General features: G+C 41.7%; 1 protein-coding gene across 3 annotated transcripts in view; it reads right to left on the reverse strand.

Annotated features, from left to right (window-relative positions):
• Positions 1 to 20057, reverse strand: part of med23 (mediator complex subunit 23) — a 103467-nt gene extending 83410 nt beyond the window's left edge. The window contains exons 1-9 of one of the 3 annotated variants that reach the window (XM_060913754.1): positions 19886 to 20057; positions 11869 to 11900; positions 11671 to 11758; positions 8684 to 8808; positions 7364 to 7475; positions 5579 to 5677; positions 4196 to 4297; positions 4023 to 4092; positions 3785 to 3897 (exon numbers count right to left, since the gene is read on the reverse strand). In XM_060913754.1, the coding sequence (XP_060769737.1) occupies positions 3785 to 3897; positions 4023 to 4092; positions 4196 to 4297; positions 5579 to 5677; positions 7364 to 7475; positions 8684 to 8808; positions 11671 to 11758; positions 11869 to 11900; positions 19886 to 19936 (792 nt within the window). In that variant the 5' untranslated portion in view covers positions 19937 to 20057. Of the gene's footprint in view, positions 1 to 3784; positions 3898 to 4022; positions 4093 to 4195; positions 4298 to 5578; positions 5678 to 7363; positions 7476 to 8683; positions 8809 to 11670; positions 11759 to 11868; positions 11901 to 15723; positions 16140 to 19873 lie in introns of those variants that run through there. The other 2 variants (XM_060913753.1, XM_060913752.1) reach the window with 2 other exon arrangements.
• Between the last annotated feature and the right edge of the window lie 1133 nt (positions 20058 to 21190).

Consider the following 21190-nt stretch of genomic DNA (forward strand, 5'->3'; position numbering starts at 1 on the left):
AGCAGCGGCAAGCCTTTGACACAGCAGTAGATGCTGTATTGAAAGCATTCAACGGGAAGTTCTCATTGAAAACGGAGCAAAGAGCAGCCCTGGAGGTATTTATCTTCTTCCTGTTACTCAAGCAGTTTCCGTCGCGTCACATACGTCAGAGGAAAGAGTGATGTGATTGGTTTAAGCTTCGTCACAGCCTTTTCTGGCTTCGACCAGTAGCAAACTGAGGCATTTCAGGGAGGCGGGTCAACCACGCGCTTTGGGAAACGGTTGGGCTTAATATCTTTGCCAGACCAATGCTCGCAGAGCTTTGAAGTTGCGTTAGCCAGACTAGCGGCGACTCATCCAAGAGGTCACAAAAGACCCCACAACAACATCCAGAGAACTGCAGGCCTCACTTGCTTCAGTTAAGGTCAGTGTTCATGACTCCACCATAAGAAAGAGACTGGGCAAAAATGGCCTGCATGGCAGAGTTCCAAGACGAAAACCACTGCTGAGCAAAAAGAACATAAAGGCTCGTCTCAGTTTTGCCAGAAAACATCTTGATGGTCCCCAAGACTTTTGGGAAAATACTCTGTGGACTGACGAGACAAAAGTTGAACTTTTTGGAAGGTGTGTCCCCCATTACATCTGGCGTAAAAGTAGCATAGCATTTCAGAAAAGGAACATCATATCAACAGTAAAATATGGTGGTGGTGGTGTGATAGTCTGGGGTTGTTTTGCTGCTTCAGGACCTGGAAGACTTGCTGTGGTAAATGGAACCATGAATTCTGCTGTCTACCAAAAAATCCTGAAGGAGAATGTCCGGCCATCTGTTTGTGACCTCAAGCTGAAGCGCACTTGGGTTTTGCAGCAGGACAATGATCCAAAACACACCAGCAAGTCCACCTCTGAATGGCTTAAGAGAAACAAAATGAAGACTTTGGAGTGGCCGAGTCAAAGTCCTGACCTGAATCCGACTGAGATGCTGTGGCATGACCTTAAAAAGGCGGCTCGTGCTCGAAAACCCTCCAGTGTGGCTGAATTACAACAATTCTGCAAAGATGAATGGGCCAAAATTCCTCCACAGCGCTGTAAAAGACTCACTGCCAGTTATCGCAAACGCTTGATTGCAGTTATTGCTGCTAAGGGTGGCCCCATAGACATCCTATTATTACGTAGACGGAGCATCCAACGTAAATTCTAAAAGCGCTGACGAGACGCGGGGCAGCTATCTTGGAGTGGTGATACGCTGCACTCAGTGTAATGCGCCATAGACACCCTATTATTACGTAATAATAGGATGTCTATGTAATGCGCTGGCTCGCATTTTTTTGTCATGCATGTAGCTATGATAAAGGATAGCGGCGGGGTTATTATTCATAGTTGGCTTCACGTTAATAGAATATCCTGATATTAAGTGAACAGACGTCGGAGATTGTTGAAGTTGAGGGAACGGTGATTGATATCCTACAAAAAAATGTGTGAATACTAAATACATTAGATATAAACAGCTTAACGTTTTTCTATCGGCTACAACCACCAATCTGTTGCAATGGATAGGGTAAATTCAGGTAAAGTGGGACACTTTTTTAAATAAAATGCGGTTTTAACAATCTAAATCCATTATAATGATTCAAATGTGTGTATGTTTTCTTTAAATAGATTGTTAAGAACATATCAAAGGGGAAATTAATCTAGTCAGTGAATTTATAAGAGCCTTTTACATCCTTCAACACAATCTGACCCCCCTTCAGCAAAGCTGATGTATTCAGGTTGAGTGGGGCACTTTCGCTACGTTCACACTGCAAGGCTTAATGCTCAATTCCGATTTTTTTGTGAATTCCGATTTTTTTGTGAGGTCGTTCACATTAACAAATATATGCGACTTGTATGTGATCCTCAGTATGAACGAAAAGCGACCTAAAAGTGTTCCGCATGCGCACTGCAGGATACGACGACGTCACACGCAGTGAGCATGGCCAGTGTTTACGGAAGTAAAACCGCCCGGTTGCGGTATGACCCATCCAATCTAGCTTGAATAGCTGCATCCCCCCAAATGGAAATCAGCTCCCTAACCTCTGCGTCCTTCCATTGAGAAGATTCAGAACCTTCACAGCCCGAAGCGTCCCTCGCATTGATGTCATGCGCAGGGGCGCAGATACGTTTTTTGAACTGGGACGGACAAAGCTGCCAGCAAACCAACCCCAACCCCGATATGCCTGTCAAACTTGTTGTTAGTAACCATAGCAACCAAGCTCGAGCTCGAAACCTGTGCAGTCTGCGCAGCTCAACCAACCGAATATCAGTCTTTGTTTTGTTTTATGTGAGTTGTTGCAACTATGTATACACTGCTGTGCACCTCAATAAACCGAATGGTAATTAGTCTTTTGATTTTTCCGTGAGGTTTGCCTTGTGCAAAGAAAGACAGCATAGACGTTTTTTCCTCCCTATAAGTGGGGGGGACCGAACGAGGTGAATTTAAATCTGGGTGGGACGAGTCCCACCCTCTATCTGCGCCCGTGATTATGCGCCATGTTGTTGTAACTTTTTTTGAGAGACCCGCCGCCTACTTCAGCGCAGAATAGTGACGTTTGTGGCTTGTTGATGACGTGTAAGTCGGATGAATGCGACCTGGCGGTTCAGACTGAAGTCGCATATGAAAAGAGCGGATAGGGATCGAAATTAGGACCACATATCCAAACGGCCTGGGTCGCATTTGAAAAAATCGGATCTGTGTCGTTCATATTGTCAATAAAAGATCGGATACAGGTCACATATGGGCGAAAAGATCGGATTTGAGTCACTTCAGCCTGCAGTGTGAACGTAGCCAAGGACAATGTGTGATGACCATATATTGACCACAAACATTTTTTTTTTGTTTTAAAGCATATCAAAACATTTATTTATAACAAATTAATGTCAAACATAAAAAATATAACAATGTAGTAAATGAATAAATAAAAAAGGTAGTATATGAGTAAACATTTAATAACAATATATATAATATTAGCATACAACATTAAAACATGACTCGTGAAACCACTTATCACACTTACAGCAGGCATCTTGTCTCTTGTCTTCTTCTTCAGTCGTGTAGTATGGTGCAGTAATAGACGTTACCTTGATATATACGAGTATCTCGCGCTTATCTCACCACTCCAAGATGGCGACCGTATTTCTCGCGTCAGAACAGCCGACGCTCCGTCTACGTAATAATAGGATGTCTATGGGTGGCCCAACCAGTTATTAGGTTTAGGGGGCAAACACTTTTTCACACAAGGTCATGTAGGTTTGGAATTTTTTTCCCCCTTAATAACAAAAACCTTCATTTAAAAACTGCATTTTGTGTTTGTGTTATTTGTCTAATATTTAAATTTGTTTGATGATCTGACACATTTAAGTGTGACAAACATGCAAAAAAAAAAAAAGAAATCAGGAAGGGGGCAAACACTTTTTCACACCCTTGTATATCCTGGGATAAATACTTACATAAATATTACTATATTATTAACACATTAAAAGAATATCATCTTCTGGGAGAATTCTTGTGAAGTGAATTTTATCCTGGACTAATTCATTTCTTAGATGGCTTTGATTAACTTTTACCTTTTAAAAAAAAAAAAAAAAACACCTGTGCTAATTAAATATAACCTGGGATAAAACAAGTGGGTCTGATTCAGTGAAACACATGCCAGAGTGACTATAAGAAAATAAATTTTATATATTCTGAGCTAATTACAGTAACATACATCCTGACTGTTAACATATACACTGATCTGTGAAATGTGTGTGTGTGTGTGTGTGTGTGTACCTTATCATAGGGCAGCATGCCTCTCAGAGGGAAGCGCAGTGTGGCAGGGTCGAGCTTCCATGAGTTACAGATCGCTCCCGAGTTATTCACCACAGGCAGGAGGCTACAGCGACCTGATACACACACAAAGAGAACACAGACTTTTGACACTGACATGGTGGCGTGCGTGCGTGTGTGTGTGTGAGAGAGATATAGCAGTACCAGTGTAAGATGCATCACGACAGTGTTTGTATCTCACCACAAATGGAGTTGATCCTCGCAGTGGGACGGAAGCTGTCCACGAAGTCGGAGATCAGGCTGCCTAAAAGCTGGAGGAGAAAAATAACAGAAATAAAAGTATATGAACGTTTTACGTTATGATGTAAATGTGTTACATTCAGCAGCGTCCGGTTTGAGGTGTCTGTCCCATACCCAGTGTGAGAGCTGTCCCTCTGGATAAAGCTTCCGGATCTCAGTCACAGCGAAATAAGCAGGCAGGAGACACGCGTTCCTGTCCAGGATATACTCCACCACCTTCATCATAATCACACACGCCATGAACAATTACAGTCAGTCAGTCATTTAAATGCATCACAGGATACGTCCAGAGAAATGTCTTCTGGCCCAGGTTCAGGAAAACATACTGTCCATCCTGGATTAAAACTTAGTTAATACAATCCTGGAATAATTTCCAGATTAATAGTACAGAAAAATATATTACAGACTAAATACACTCTCACTGCTTCTCACGACAGAAGCAGATTAGGATAATTGGCTTATCCCAATAAAATACATCTGTGGCTACTTCAAATAAAATATATCCTGAACTAATTGTAGTGAAATACATAGCAGGCTAACTGCAGCGGACATATATCCCGGGATTAACTGCAGCGGACATATATCCCGGGATTAACTGCAGCGGACATATATCCCGGGATTAACTGCAGCGGACATATATCCCGGGATTAACTGCAGCGGACATATATCCCGGGATTAACTGCAGCGGACATATATCCCGGGATTAACTGCAGCGGACATATATCCCGGGATTAACTGCAGCAGACATATGTCCCGGGATAATTGCAGCGAAATATATCCTGGGCTAGTTCTAGTAAAATATATCCTGGGATAATTCCAGTAAAGTATATAGCAAGCTAATTCCAGTTAAAAAAAATATATATAAATATATATAAATATATATATATATATATATATATATATATATATATATATATATACACACATACACACACACACACACACACCTGGGTGAATTCCAATATATTCGTCTGCTAATGAAATCTATAAAACTGATGAAATATCTTCTGGACCAGTTCCAGTAAAATAAATCCTGGCATAATTACAATAAAAATTATCCTGGGTTAAATGCAGTAAAATTTAATCTTGCCTAATTCCAGTAAAATGCTTTTTACACCATTTCGAGTTACATTTATTCCAGGATAATACCTTCTTTTTTTTTTTTAATTGGATGTGGTCATGGTGTTGTAAAATACATCTGTGCTAATTAAGCGTAGAGAAATATCTTCTGACCCACTTTCAGTCAAATAAATCTGGAAGTATAATAAAATATATCCCGGACTAATTCCAGTCAAATATATTCCAGTTTTCAATTAAAATATTTTTTCCTGGACTACTTCTAGTAAAATATATTCAGAGTTAAACCTCGTAAAGTACATTCGAATGTGTTAACGCATATAAAAATAATCCCAGGCTAATTCCATTAACCCGGGATATAAGCTCAGGTTAATAAATACGGTTATATGAGGAGAGTGTGACTGATGAAGTGATCTGTACCTCTCGCGCTGGGAGGAGCTGCTGCACCACAGCAGAGCTGACCAGGTTTGGGGTGGTCTGTATTTTATCCAGCACAGCCTTCAGAAGGTCCCTCACACCCTGCGGTCACACACACTTAAAGCACACCTCCAACACATTGTATTTACAACCCCGATTTCAAAAAAGTTGGGACAAAGTACAAATTGTAAATAAAAACGGAATGCAATAATTTACAAATCTCAAAAACTGATATTGTGTTCACAATAGAACATAGACAACATATCAAATGTCGAAAGTGAGACATTTTGAAATTTCATGCCAAATATTGGCTCATTTGAAATTTCATGACAGCAACACATCTCAAAAAAGTTGGGACAGGGGCAATAAGAGGCTGGAAAAGTTAAAGGTACAAAAAAGGAACAGCTGGAGGACCAAATTGCAACTCATTAGGTCAATTGGCAATAGGTCATTAACATGACTGGGTATAAAAAGAGCATCTTGGAGTGGCAGCGGCTCTCAGAAGTAAAGATGGGAAGAGGATCACCAATCCCCCTAATTCTGCACCGACAAATAGTGGAGCAATATCAGAAAGGAGTTCGACAGTGTAAAATTGCAAAGAGTTTGAACATATCATCATCTACAGTGCATAATATCATCAAAAGATTCAGAGAATCTGGAAGAATCTCTGTGCGTAAGGGTCAAGGCCGGAAAACCATACTGGGTGCCCATGATCTTCGGGCCCTTAGACGGCACTGCATCACATACAGGCATGCTTCTGTATTGGAAATCACAAAATGGGCTCAGGAATATTTCCAGAGAACATTATCTGTGAACACAATTCACCGTGCCGTCCGCCGTTGCCAGCTAAAACTCTATAGTTCAAAGAAGAAGCCGTATCTAAACACGATCCAGAAGCGCAGACGGCTTCTCTGGGCCAAGGCTCATTTAAAATGGACTGTGGCAAAGTGGAAAACTGTTCTGTGGTCAGACGAATCAAAATGTGAAGTTCTTTATGGAAATCAGGGACGCCGTGTCATTCGGACTAAAGAGGAGAAGGACGGCCCGAGTTGTTATCAGCGCTCAGTTCAGAAGCCTGCATCTCTGATGGTATGGGGTTGCATTAGTGTGTGTGGCATGGGCAGCTTACACATCTGGAAAGACACCATCAATGCTGAAAGGTATATCCAGGTTCTAGAGCAACATATGCTCCCATCCAGACGACGTCTCTTTCAGGGAAAACCTTGCATTTTCCAACATGACAATGCCAAACCACATACTGCATCAATTACAGCATCATGGCTGCGTAGAAGAAGGGTCCGGGTACTGAACTGGCCAGCCTGCAGTCCAGATCTTTCACCCATAGAAAACATTTGGCGCATCGTAAAACGGAAGATACGACAAAAAAGACCTAAGACAGTTGAGCAACTAGAATCCTACATTAGACAAGAATGGGTTAACATTCCTATCCCTAAACTTGAGCAACTTGTCTCCTCAGTCCCCAGACGTTTACAGACTGTTGTAAAGAGAAAAGGGGATGTCTCACAGTGGGAAACATGGCCTTGTCCCAACTTTTTTGAGATGTGTTGTTGTCATGAAATTTAAAATCACCTAATTTTTCTCTTTAAATGATACATTTTCTCAGTTGAAACATTTGATATGTCATCTATGTTCTATTCTGAATAAAATATGGAATTTTGAAACTTCCACATCATTGCATTCCGTTTTTATTTACAGTTTGTACTTTGTCCCAACTTTTTTGGAATCGGGGTCGTATAATAAAAGACAATGAGATACATCACGCCGCACCTTATAATCCACTCCGCCGATTATCTTCCGGATGAGTTTGAAGGTCAGAGACCAGAGCTGAGTGCGCTCCCACTCCAGGGTTTCAGAGACGATCAGCGCCTGACACACCATTCTACACACACACACGATGCAAAACAAATATCAGTTAAACGTTTGTACAGCGCTGCTCACAAAACTCATACTGATTCAGACCAACTCATTCTGACTCACACTGACTCGTTCCAATTCACACTGACTCATTCTGCCTCATACAAACTCAGAGTTATACCGTTATACCGACTCGTACTGATTCACACCAACTCATTCGGACTCACTGAGTCATTTTAACTCATACAAACTAGGACTCTGTGTTATACCGACTCGTACTGATTCAAAACAACTCATTCTGACTTACTCCAATTTATACCGATTCATTCTGACTCACACAGATTCATTCTGAGTTATACTGATTCACAAAAAAAAAAAAACATTCAGCCTCATATACAGACTCATTCTGACTCACTGAGTTAGACCGACTCTTACCAATTCACAAAACTCTTTCTGCCTCATTCCAATTTATAGCGATTCATTTTACTTCAGACCAACTCATTCCAATTCATACCGACTCAATTTAACTCGAGTCATTGAGTGAGTTAGACTGACTCATACCGATTCACAACACTCACTCTGACTTATTCCAATTTATAGCGATTCATTTTGACTCAGACCAACTCTTTACAATTCATACCGACTCACTTTAGCTCATACAGACTCATTGAGTTAAACTGACTCTTACTGATTCACAACACTCACTCTGACTTATTCCAATTTATAGTGACTCATACCAACCCTTTATAATTCATACTGACTCATTTTAAATGAGTCATTGAGTTAGACTGACTCTTACCGACTCACAACACTCATTCTGACTTATTCCAATTTAGTGGTTCAGTCTGACTCAGACCAACTCATACCGACTCAATTTAGCTCAGAGTCATTTGGTGAGTTAGACCGACTCTTACTGATTCACAACACTCATTCCAATTTATAGTGACTCATACCAACTCATTCTGACTCTTTCCAATACATACGGACTCACTGAGTTAGACCGACTCTTACTGATTCACAACACTCGTTCTGACTGCTAGCTGATACTGATTCCTACACCACTGACTGTTATAAAGCACCGACACTGGAGACTCCTTCCATAAGTTTGTAAAAATCTCCGCCGTGCATGTCTCTGTTACTATGGAAACCATGACATATTACAAACCTTCTTGATGCTACTTTTATAACAGTGGTGTAATCAATAACACCGTGTGTGTGTGTGTGTGTGTGTACTTGGGCGGTAGCAGGCTGGTCTCCACAGCCATCTCTAAGCAGTCGTAGAGGAAGGAGATGCGTTTGGGGCTGTGTTGGCTGTGGATGAAGCGTACGATCCACTGCACACACTGCTCATGGGACTCCTGCAGAGAGAGAGAGAGAGAGAAACACACACACAGCTGTTTAGTCACGACAGCTACAATCTTAAACACTTTCCAATTACAATACATTTACTCAATCAGCCGAGAGACGCCTTACTGGTGTCGACGTTTACATCTTCAGAATTTTAGCGAATAAAGGACGCTTGTCTCGCTCAAAACCCTTTTGTGAATCTAGACTTTCATCCAAATCACTTCCAGCTTTCAAATCGCAAACAGGCTGCATGCTTTGTTCACAGATGATCCAGCCTTTTTCCAACGAGTCACTTAAAGTGAACGAATCAGTACAAGTCAGAACGAGCCAAGCGTTAGGATGAGACTGAACGAGTTGTTCTTTCTAATGAAACCACACACACACGGTACATTTGTATTTTTTTTTTGGTGTGTGTGTGAACGATTCAGACTTAAGTTGAACGAGTCAGTCTTTCACAAAAAAAGAAATTTTTTAAATCACTAACGTGAACGAATCAGTACGAGTGTACGAATCGGAAAGAGTCAGTATGAGTCAGAAAGTGTCATGACGAACCTGCAGGATACAGAATGAGTCAGTACAAGAAAGTACGAATCAGTAGGAATGAGGAGGAGTCGGAATGAGTCGGTATGAATAGGAAGGATTCAGTATTCACTGGAACGTGTCAGAGGTGTGTAAGGAGACGGAAAGTGTCATAACGATTCAGAATGAATCAGTAAAAGAAAGCACGAGTCGTAACGAGTTGGTACAAGAGAATCTGAATCAGTCAGCGTGAGGAGTCGTCAGAATGAGTAAGGCTGAGTCATAAAGAGTCAGTCTGTGTAATATAAATGATTCATTCATTCACTGAATCAGTTAAATGAATCACATTATTGTTCAGTAAAGCCAGTATCTCACTGGGCTGCGACAGCTTGCGAATGTCATTCGCGAGAGAGTTTCAAAAGTGTCTTGAAACATTCGCGGGGCTTCTCAATTTCCTCGCATGAGTCGCTCCTTCGTCGCTGAAATTTTGAACATGTTCAAAAAATTTGTGCGACAAAATTTCTCTCAAAATCAGGGCTTTGAACCGGTTCAAGGAACGAAAACCGGGAACTTTTTCTATTTCACATGGAACAGAAACGAAACCAGAAACTTTATTATTTTTTATGTTCCGGAACAGAAACACTTATTAAAAATAATGGTAACCGGTTAATACCGGTTTTTATTTCGTTCCTCAAAGTTTCCGTAGCCTACAAATAAAAAAAGTCATTCTTCTCCTGCGCAAGTTTCTATGACCCGCTGGGGTTCACTTCCTGTGTGACGTTCGCTGACTGAATGGAGAGAGCGGGAAGGTGGACTACTATCACGTCTCCACGTGATAATAAGTGAGTAAGTGCATTACTGACTGTCTGAGCAAAGAAGAGCCTGAACATTGCAACCTCCCTATTGGCTGTTTGTAAAAATGTATCAGTTGTTGCCCTTCCCACGGGAATCATCGCGGGCTCGAGAGACGAGACCTGACGAGTTAGTTCGTTGGTAGCAGAACAAAATGTCTGGACACAAATCGGGTTTTCAGAAAAGGAAAGAAAATAAACGGAGGGTCGAAAATACAAAAAAGGAGGCAGAAAATGCAAAACGAGTTTTAAGGTAGGACGAATGGTTACTTTTCTGAGGCAGCCCGCCGTGGCTGCAGGCTTTCAGTTGTCATTGAATGGTTACTTTTCTGAGGCAGCCCGCCGTGGCTGCCTGCAGGCTGATTTATTATAGCCCATTTAGTTAAAATAGTTGATATAAAATGTTTATAGTTATAGTTATGTGATGGTTGTCCTGATTTAGACTGTTTTTTTTTTTTGGGGGGGGGGGGGGGGGGGGGGGGGTTGCGCGATGTTGCACCCGGGTCCAGATTAGGGCAGAACCGGCCCTGGCTACATTTCAGCTGTAGTTTGTTTTATGTATGTATGTACTTGCATAGATGTGTACTTGGTCTTCCAATATGGCGCCTAACAAAATCTCGCGGCGCGGTGACGTCATGCGGTAGCCCTCTATAGGACCTGACTAGCCTTTGGTAACACACTAAACGAATTCTCTTTCATTTTTGGCACTTTTTCTGTTTGTGTAGATGGGAAGACATACTGAGAATCCAAATCGCCAACATTTGAAATAATAATTGTTTTGAATTATTTCTTGTCTTATTTAATGAAGGTTGTAATAGAATTAGCCTACGTTTGGCTTAAGCTGGATGAGACAGAGACATAATTTCATAGCTATTTGTTAAACAGCTGACAGGGAACGTAATTAACCGTTCCGGGAACGAAATTTTTTTGATCTAACCAGTTCGGGAACGTCTATTTAATGGTGGAACCCAAAACCGGAAACGTTAAAATTCCGTTTCTGTTCGGAACGAACCAATAGGAAAAAAATTCTGGTTCAAAGCCCTGCTCAAAATAGCCGCAAATGCGTCGCGAACCCTTCTCGAGTCAGTTTCAGTGAGGCTTCCTCTACTTCCCTGCCTGCCGAGGAAAAGCCGGGCTGCGACAGCCTGCAACTAGTTGGAGACACAACAATAGCGGTAAAATATGCGAATATCAATTCAGTGTGATTCCAAGTGAAAATTGCCGCTAATTTGCATATTTTATTATCGCAATTGTTGTGTCTCCAACTAGCCGCGAGCTGTCACAGCCCAGTGAGATACAACATGCTAAGGGACTCAGAACGAATCGATTAACCGGCTCAGATGACTGAAGGAACTGAAAAGACTCGGTGTAACTTTGGAAACGGACAAACGTCGGGCACAACGCGTCTCGGCTGATCGTCCATCTCATTTGGTTACGACTTTAGTGGATCTTTGTGTAAACATGATGTTTTGAATAAACGTTTCCTTTCCCACACTTCCTGACCTGAGGGAGCGAGCCCCAGTACTGCCGGAAAGCTCCTAAACAGCTGGTCAGTTTGGTCCGTTCATTTTCCGGCGTGTCCATGAACATCCTGCAGTTTTGGGGGAAAAAAAAAAAACACACACACACACACAACCATCATCACTGTTCATGTTTTATTTCTTTAATTGTTTGTGTGTTTATTGACACTAGTTAACTTACCCTGCAAAGGCCTCCTCAATTACTTCAGTTTTCTGTTTACAGGAAATTAAAAAAAAAAAAAAAAATTACATGAAGCAGTTTGTGCAATGTTTTTACTTTTCTATGTTACAGGCTGAGGTCACGTGACCAACATCACTCATTATGAATGGTCTAATGATAAAAAGTTTATTTTCTGTATTTTGACTTAATTGTCATTCCAACACAAATTAAACTTGACAGTGTATTTTTTTTTTTGCGTGTGTGTGTTTTTTATGGAAGATTTATCTGGTTAAAATACAATAATTAAATACATAAATATACTTAAAATGGTGTAAATAAATGCATAAATAATTAAAACATTGATATAGATATTGTATTACTGCAGAGCCTAATCTAGGGCGCGTAATACGCGATAATACGCGTTTTTTATCTGTCTGTCACACATCCACTTTTTGGGCACGAGAGTGATATCGCGTATCTATTCATTTTGCTGCGCATTTATAAGTAGAGAGCGTGTAGTCGCGTTTTACTGAATCTTGTGTGCGTATCGATTTGTCAGCACCAGCTAGCAAGCACTGCGGTAAATATAGCGTTGTTTACACACCAATCGGAAAATATCGGAAAGGACCGAAGTATTCCGAATGGTTTATTTAGCGGGTAAAACAGTTTTGTGAACTATTATATCATTGGTCACTGAACTGGAAGACAGTGCATCTCAACCAATCGTGTGAAGTGTTTTAAAAATACCCAAAAGCACATGGCCAGCGGTCTCAAAAGTAGCCGGTCACCGGCGGCAAATCGCCGGCTATGGCTTGTTATGCCGCCGGCTATCGTCAGTCGAGTCACAAAATTTAATATTAAATATTTCTGACAGCAAAAAAAGTTGTGAACGTAAATTACATCCACTATGTCATGTATGTCCGTTGCCGCGTCAACTGTGTTTACATCCTCGACACGAGTGCAGCCATTACTGCCGCCTGTGTTGCCAGATTGCGCGTTTTCCCGCCCAATTTGGGCGGTTTTAAGTGCATTTTGGTGGGTTTTGAACATATTTTGGGCTGTAAAACGTCAGCAGTATCTGGCAACATATTTTTTTACTTAATACAAGAAATTAATGGATGCCAACGTTTTTGCCAAAATGGTATTTTATTTTCAATTGTTTAGGCAGCTTCAGCATCATACTGTGAGATTCTGTTCAAATTTTTTTTTTCTATGAAGCCTGAGCCATTTATTTTATTAGTTTATAATTATTGTTTAATTTGGTCTTCAGGAGAGACTGCCTGCACACAGTACTAGTATTAATAGTTTTTTTTCTTACATGAAAGCTGAGGCATTTATATTATATTTTAAGGTAACTTCATGTTGTGCTGTGAGGTTCTCTGCACTTTAACTTTTGAACCAACAGGTGCATTTGGATAAGTAAAGCCTATTTTTCTGCATTCTTGTAGTCCTGGTAATCTTTTATATTGGTAAAGTTGTTTATAGGACCATTTCTCAGTCTGTTTTTTTAATCAATAGTTTTTCAGTAATAACTTAATATTTAACATATCACTCAATTTCAAACAACCCCCGCGCCTCCCCCATAGTCTCCAAAATTTCTGTGGGAAACACTGGCGTGCGTAACAACGCTAATCAAGCTTAAGCTAGACAACCCGCCTCAAATACCCGTCCCGGGTAAATGTTATCCCAATTTTAGATGGCCTGTTCCAAACCATCCCACCCCATGAAAAATTCGTACTTGCATATCTCTCTCTATATCTATCTATCTATCTATCTATCTATCTATCTATCTATCTATCTATCTATATCCCTGCACGCTTTGCATGCATTATGTCTGCCGCTGGCAGACATTTTACCATTTTGCACCCTGCTATAAATTATTTGTACCCTGCTATTCTCCCAAACTTTGAAGCCCCTGCATGGCATATCGTTCTGTCTCATCCAAACAATGTCAAAACGAGTGGTCACGTTGAAAGACCTTTGGACGAAAAAAGAAAACAAAACGAAGACACAGAAGTGACACAGAAGTGAGTATTATCTCATCTCATCTCATTATCTGTAGCCGCTTTATCCTTCTACAGGGTCGCAGGCAAGCTGGAGCCTATCCCAGCTGACTACGGGCGAAAGGCGGGGTACACCCTGGACAAGTCGCCAGGTCATCACAGGGCTGACACATAGACACAGACAACCATTCACACTCACATTCACACCTACAGTCAATTTAGAGTCACCAGTTAACCTAACCTGCATGTCTTTGGACTGTGGGGGAAACCGGAGCACCCGGAGGAAACCCACGCAGACACGGGGAGAACATGCAAACTCCACACAGAAAGGCCCTCGCCGGCCACGGGGCTCGAACCCGGACCTTCTTGCTGTGAGGCGACAGCGCTAACCACTACACCACCGTGCCGCCTGAAGTGAGTATTATGTTATTAATCATATTCAAATAGTAAAGGTGCTTAGTTGATATATAAGACATATATAAGTTTGTGTACAAATATGATCTTAGAGTAATTATGACAGTGTGAAGACATACTAAGTCATTTGATTCTGACTGATAATGGCTTTTGAAGTTTGAATTTGATATTATTTTCCTAATGCCAATATACAATTAGTCTGATAATGTTTGGTATCATGCAAGTTTTATTTAAAAAAAATATTATGAAATATATTTAAACTGTTCTTGTGTAATTGTAGGTACTGTAAGATTGTAAATGATGGGGATTATATACTTCTTAGGAAGTCTGAATTTTGAGATTATCTCCAGTCATTTATGTCAAAATCTAGTTTAAACATAGGCAGATTGTTTAATGTTTTTCACTTTCATGAAAGGTGGTCTGAACAAAACAAATATGATAGCATTTTTAAATATCTGATAGTGATTTTATTTTATTCAGAAAGTCAGATTTTTCATCTTATTATTAATTAACAGTGGCAAGACTACATGGATTTTAGACTTAACTGTATCAAATGATGTAATATTAACCTAGTCATATTTGAAATGCGGGGCAGCACGGTGGTGTAGTGGTTAGCGCTGTCGCCTCACAGCAAGAAGGTCCGGGTTTGAGCCCCGTGGCCGGCGAGGGCCTTTCTGTGTGGAGTTTGCATGTTCTCCCCGTGGGTATCCTCTGGGTGCTCCGGTTTCCCCCACAGTCCAAAGACATGCAGGTTAGGTTAACTGGAGACTCTAAATGGAGCACTTGCATGTGACGTCACAGCCGATTCAGATTGTGACAGACGCCATCTTGTCGGTCAAACACCATATTTCCGCCTTCTACTTCTGGTTCTACTTCTGCTTCTACCTTTTCTTCTGGAAAACCCTACTATATACAATTCTACTACAACGGCTGCAAGCTCTCCCTACCTGTGCACGGTTTTTATGTTTTTTGTGTGTATTTTTGCATGTTGTTCGTCTGTACCGGACTTCAATATCCACTACAACCGTATGGACTTACTGGACATTGGTTTCCAGCAGAAAATGACGGTTTGTAGCGATTTCCATCGCATGCACAACATTCCGGACGAGATAGTGAGACCAGCGGGGTCTCCGTGGATTGTTATCGGAAGCAAAGCGAAGGAGGCAGCGCCGGGAGCGGAAGCAAAAGCGAGGCTGCAGAGCCGGTGTTCTGTAAATTTATCCTACCTCTTGGATTTGTTCTACCAAGCCTACTGCGCATGCGCGAAATCCAGGAGGGTACACCGGCCTGTTGACTAAGCTCAGAAAACAGCCACTCAAACCTCCACTGCTAAGCCTCTACCTCTCCAACGCCAGATCCATGGTAAACAAGACGGACGATTTGGAATTACAGCTGGAATTACCTTATTCTATTCTATAATCGGCTGGTCAGTGCTATACTCAATACTTAAGTGACTTACCCATCCAATGAGGATTATTTTCTTGTTTACAAGATGCCACATCTGAGTCGCTGACAAATCCTGAATTTCTGTAAAGATAACTGTGCAGAGATTTATAAGCACGCAGTGCTTCACCACTGAACAGCGAGGGAAAGTTAATGAGGTAATTATACATGTCTGGGTATTCCGCTGGCAGTTCAAAATCCACTGACACGGTCGTGAAAACTCCGTCCGGTAAGCCATAAGGGTCACTAATCTGTAGATCGTTTATTTTAGACATATATCTAGTTATCTGTTCATTAGAAAAATGAGCCGTGTAGTCCGTCGGTTGAAATTGATCCATTCTGTACACGAGTGCAGCAGTATTCAGCTGTGTTTTTTACCGACAAGATGGCGGCTGTGTACTTTCCGGTCACGTGACTGCAAGATCTCTATTGACCGTAGGTGTGAATGTGAGTGTGAATGGTTGTCTGTGTCTATGTGTCAGCCCTGTGATGACCTGGCGACTTGTCCAGGGTGTACCCCGCCTTTCGCCCGTAGTCAGCTGGGATAGGCTCCAGCTTGCCTGCGACCCTGTAGAACAGGATAAAGCGGCTACAGATGATGAGATGAGATATTTGAAATGCAACATTATACTACTGGTGGTCAAATTGGTAAAAATAGGCGTGTCACATGATTTATAGTAAAACAGTAACCTAGTCATATAACAGAAAACTAGTCATATTTGTAAGGTTTTGCAGTATATAATTCTTCATATAGTTTTTGATCTAAAATCTTTACATTTTTAAAGTTCAGATCTGATCATAATGTTTGTGCAAATATACTATAAACTGTGGATAAGGGTTTGCTGATATGGCTTTCATATCACTGTATTAAAGGATATGTATAGTGCCATAATTATGATATTCTATAGATTAACATCTGATATGAATGTTTGTTACCATACCTGTCAACCCTCCTGTTTTTCCCGGGAAATCCCTTATTTTGACTTATTTCCCGCTGTCTTCCCGTTTTTTTATTTTCCCGAAAATATCCTGTATATTCACATTATAAAAAAGTCGGTAGGTCCAGAATTCATGACGCGCCTCTGACAGGAGTTTACAGCAGGAAGTCGGGGCATGAATTCACGTCCCCGCCCTCTCAGGCATCAGTAATTACAGAACTACGTCCGGAGGCGAGGCTGAACAAGTGATTAGGTCCAGTGTTGCCAGATTGGGCGGTTTCAAGTGCATTTTGGCGGGTTTTGAACATATTTTGGGCTGGAAAACGTCAGCGGTATCTGGCAGCACTGATTAGGTCTGAGGTGAAGATGGCGATGCTAATAGCTAAGAAAAACATTAGCCTCTCTTTCTTTGATGATTTCAACAAGTGCGTGGCTGGAATGTTCCCAGACTCTTCCATCGCAAAGAAATTTTCCATGGGGAAAACGAAAGCCTCCCAAATAATCAAAGGTAAGCTACACATGTTTACATTAAGTATGTCCTGGCTAAGACCTCATAAATAGCCTAGTGTAAACTAATTGGTGTATTAACTGTTTTATCCACTCATTGTCTATTTTATTTTCTATCTGAAACTTACACATTTTAAGGCCAAGTTTACATTAGACCGTATCTGTCTCGTTTTCTTCGCGGATGCACTGTCTGTTTACATTAAAACGCCTGGAAACGCCGGGAAACGGGAATCCGCCAGGGTCCACGTATTCAATCCAGATCGTGTCTGGTCCGGTGCTGTGTAAACATTGAGAATACGCGGATACGCTGTGCTGAGCTCTAGCTGGCGTCGTCATTGGACAACGTCACTGTGACATCCACCTTCCTGATTCGCTGGCGTTGGTCATGTGACGCGACTGCTGAAAAACGGCGTGGACTTCCGCCTTGTATCACCTTTCATTAAAGAGTCTAAAAGTATGAAAATACTGCAAATACTGATGCAAATACTGCCCACTGTGTAGTTATGATGGTCTTTAGGCTTGCCATCCTTCCACTTGCAAGTGGTAAGTGATATGCGCTGGGATCACACACACAGCGGCTCAGTCCCGAATCACTGCTCGTGCGCTTCACTCGCGCGCTCTGTGAGCTGCGCAAGGCCGGAGTGCGCACCCTCCAGAGGGCACTCGCTGTTCAGGGCGGAGTGATTTGGAGCGCAGCCGCTGAGGAGGAAGCGATGAGCCGCACTGACACATTTCAACTTGCGTGCCGAATTAGTCATGTGATTAGCGTATCCGTGTATTGGCGTTGCTGTGTGCACGCGAATCGTTTTTAAAAACGTTAATCTGATGATCCGCTGATACGGTCTAATGTAAACCCCACCTAAATCACTCTTGGTTTAATATCTTCAGGGTTTTTTCTAGAAAAATTTAGTATGAGGGCGCTCACCATGGCGAGGGAGCAAAGCGGGGGGGGGGAGATGGTGCCGATTGTCCGTCCCCCGCCATGCAAAGCCTTTGAAAAATGCTCCAATGGGACATTCTGAGGCTATCTGAGAGAGAAATTGTAGCAAATTGTCTGTCAACATTGAAAAAGAAAGAAGTAATCATCTTCTGCCCCGGACAGTCTTTGGCTTTCTTCCGCTTCGTGCCGCGGGATGACATCTTTAAATGCCCAAGTGTCAACAAAAACAACTCGCGAACTACTTCTGTCAAAAGCTCCCGCGCCGGTGGGTGAAAGGTCATTCAGTCTCGAGAAATCTCGCTCTACAAGTCAGCTGACCTTGTATGTAACCCATGTCAAATCTCGCGAGAGCAGCCGCGACAAGTAAACAACTAAACAACATGGCGCCTCAGTCTGGAAAACGCCAATTCGGATTGTTTTTGCACCGTCTGGCGGTGTATCTACTATGATTGGAATATCTCATCTCATCTCATTATCTGTAGCCGCTTTATCCTTCTACAGGGTCGCAGGCAAGCTGGAGCCTATCCCAGCTGACTACGGGCGAAAGGCGGGGTACACCCTGGACAAGTCGCCAGGTCATCACAGGGCTGACACACAGACACAGACAACCATTCACACTCACATTCACACCTACGCTCAATTTAGAGTCACCAGTTAACCTAACCTGCATGTCTTTGGACTGTGGGGGAAACCGGAGCACCCGGAGGAAACCCACGCGGACACGGGGAGAACATGCAAACTCCACACAGAAAGGCCCTCGCCGGCCCCGGGGCTCGAACCCAGGACCTTCTTGCTGTGAGGCGACAGCGCTAACCACTACACCACCGTGCCGCCCGATTGGAATATATTTGGAGCAATTATAACGTATTTGATGATCAGACACATTGTCACGTAGTGTTGCTGGGATGTTTTCACGGAGTCGGTAAGGGGGCGCACGCCGAGAGTAAGAGGGCACAGCGCCCCTGTTCCCCCGTTTAGACGAAAGCCTGATCTTGTCTCTTTATTACTCTATCTATCTATCTATCTATCTATCTAGTGTTCCGAGGCCATGATTATGGTAAAACCATAATAAATTGCAATGGAATTGAATTTATTGACTGGTTATATAATTACCTTTCTTATTTTAACATAAGTTACGTATTTTAGCCCTTAATTTGGGAAATAACTGGTACCACTGAAAGCAAATAAAAATAAATGTATAGTTTATTCACAAATGCACTCTATAAACCATAAGCATATTGAGTTTGGGTCTTGGCTATCACCAACATGCACCAGAGTCCAGGAAATCACAAATACTAGATAGAAAATTGCCCCCCATTCAACTACACACCCACTTTTGGTGAAGGGTATGACTTTCCGAAATTTTCCCTTATTTTGAGTTAAAAATCTGGGAAATATCCCTTTTTTTCAAACCTCAAAGTTGACAGGTATGCTTGTTACATGTATTTAGTTGTATTAATAAAACTGTTCTGTTTATAGATGTACTCTTGAAAATATCCACCAGTGTATTACTTATTTTTCTGTCCCCACTAACTGGAGCAAATGAGGGATATTTTTTACCCATGTTAATATTTTCTGTCCCCTATTTTCAAATTCCTAGATTAGGCTCTGTTACTGCAACACGAGTATAAATTCAGCTCCCTACATTTACATTCTAGGACGTTTACATATTATTATTATTATTATTATTTACACCATCACAATAAGACTAATTTCGCGTCTGAGTTTTGTTAGCAATGTTAGCATTCCGCGCTACATGGCTAAATAACACAAAAACAAACCGGAGCACACACCACCACATCCTCGAATATGCTCTGAAGCTGAGTTTCCATCGGAACCGCCATTATTTACAGCTTTACACTCCACAAAAGTGTGCAGTAACTTTAAATGTTGACTGCTTCCATTTCGTTAGCATGAATCTGCAGTAGCGTTATGATGCACTCAGCGCACCCGCAATCTGGAAAGTCCCGCCTCCTGTGCTACTATTGATTAATTTCACTGTCTGTAGGGCGAATCCGAAATAGTGACCAATCATAGCAGTGTTTCTAGACAGCACCAGCCTATTAAATCAGAGAAGGCGGGACGTATTGTTGTAATACGGGTAGAGAAGAAATGGAATCGAATCGGTTGTCCGTGTGCCGCCACCGGAAGTGAGTGCACTTAACAAAATAGGCCGGCATAAAACACATGCTGAAATGTTGGTTCCTGAGCATTAGATTGGATAAGATTTCATATTGTTAATCAGTCTACGTTTATAAATGTTATTATTTTTTAATAATACTATGACTCCGTGTGTCTAATGTGAGAAATTTAATATAGTTAATCTACATTTCAGAATATTTCTTTTTTTGGGGGGTGAGGGGTTTAATCCATACTTAGACGAAAAAAGTGAAACAATTAACAGATTGATAATAAATTGATTCATTATTGATTGTTAATGATTGATAATCAGAAATCTCCAGCTTGGATCGAAAGAGGTCAAAAGGGACTCACTGAACTCACTGACTCTGACTGACTCATTCTGACTCCTGACTCATTTGGATTCATTCTGACTCCTGATTTATTCTGACTCTTGATTCATTTGGATTCATTCTGACTCCTGAATCATTTGGGCTCCTGACTCATTTGGACTCATTCTGACTTCTGACTCATTCTGACTCCTGACTCATTTGGACTCCTGACTCATTTGGACTCATTCTGACTCCTGGCTCATTCTGACTCCTGACTGATTTGGACTTCTGACTCATTTGGACTCATTCTGACCCTTGAATCATTCTGCCTCCTGACTCATTTGAACTCATTCTGACCCCTCTGACTCCTGGCTCATTTGGATTCATTCTGACTCCTGACTCATTTGGACTCATTCTGACTCCTGATTCATTTGGATTCCCCCGACTCCTGATTTATTCTGACTTTTGATTCATTTGGACTTGTTCCGACTCCGGACTCATTCTGACTCCGGACTCATTGTGACTCCTTACTCATTTGGATTCCTGACTCATTTGGATTCATTCTGACCCCTGGCTCATTTGGATTCATTCTGACTCCTGGCTCATTCTGACTCCTCACTCATACTTATTCTGACTCCTGACTCATTT

This window comes from Neoarius graeffei, chromosome 2 (assembly GCF_027579695.1).
Source record: "Neoarius graeffei isolate fNeoGra1 chromosome 2, fNeoGra1.pri, whole genome shotgun sequence".
In the NCBI taxonomy this organism is placed as follows: Eukaryota; Metazoa; Chordata; class Actinopteri; order Siluriformes; family Ariidae; genus Neoarius; species Neoarius graeffei.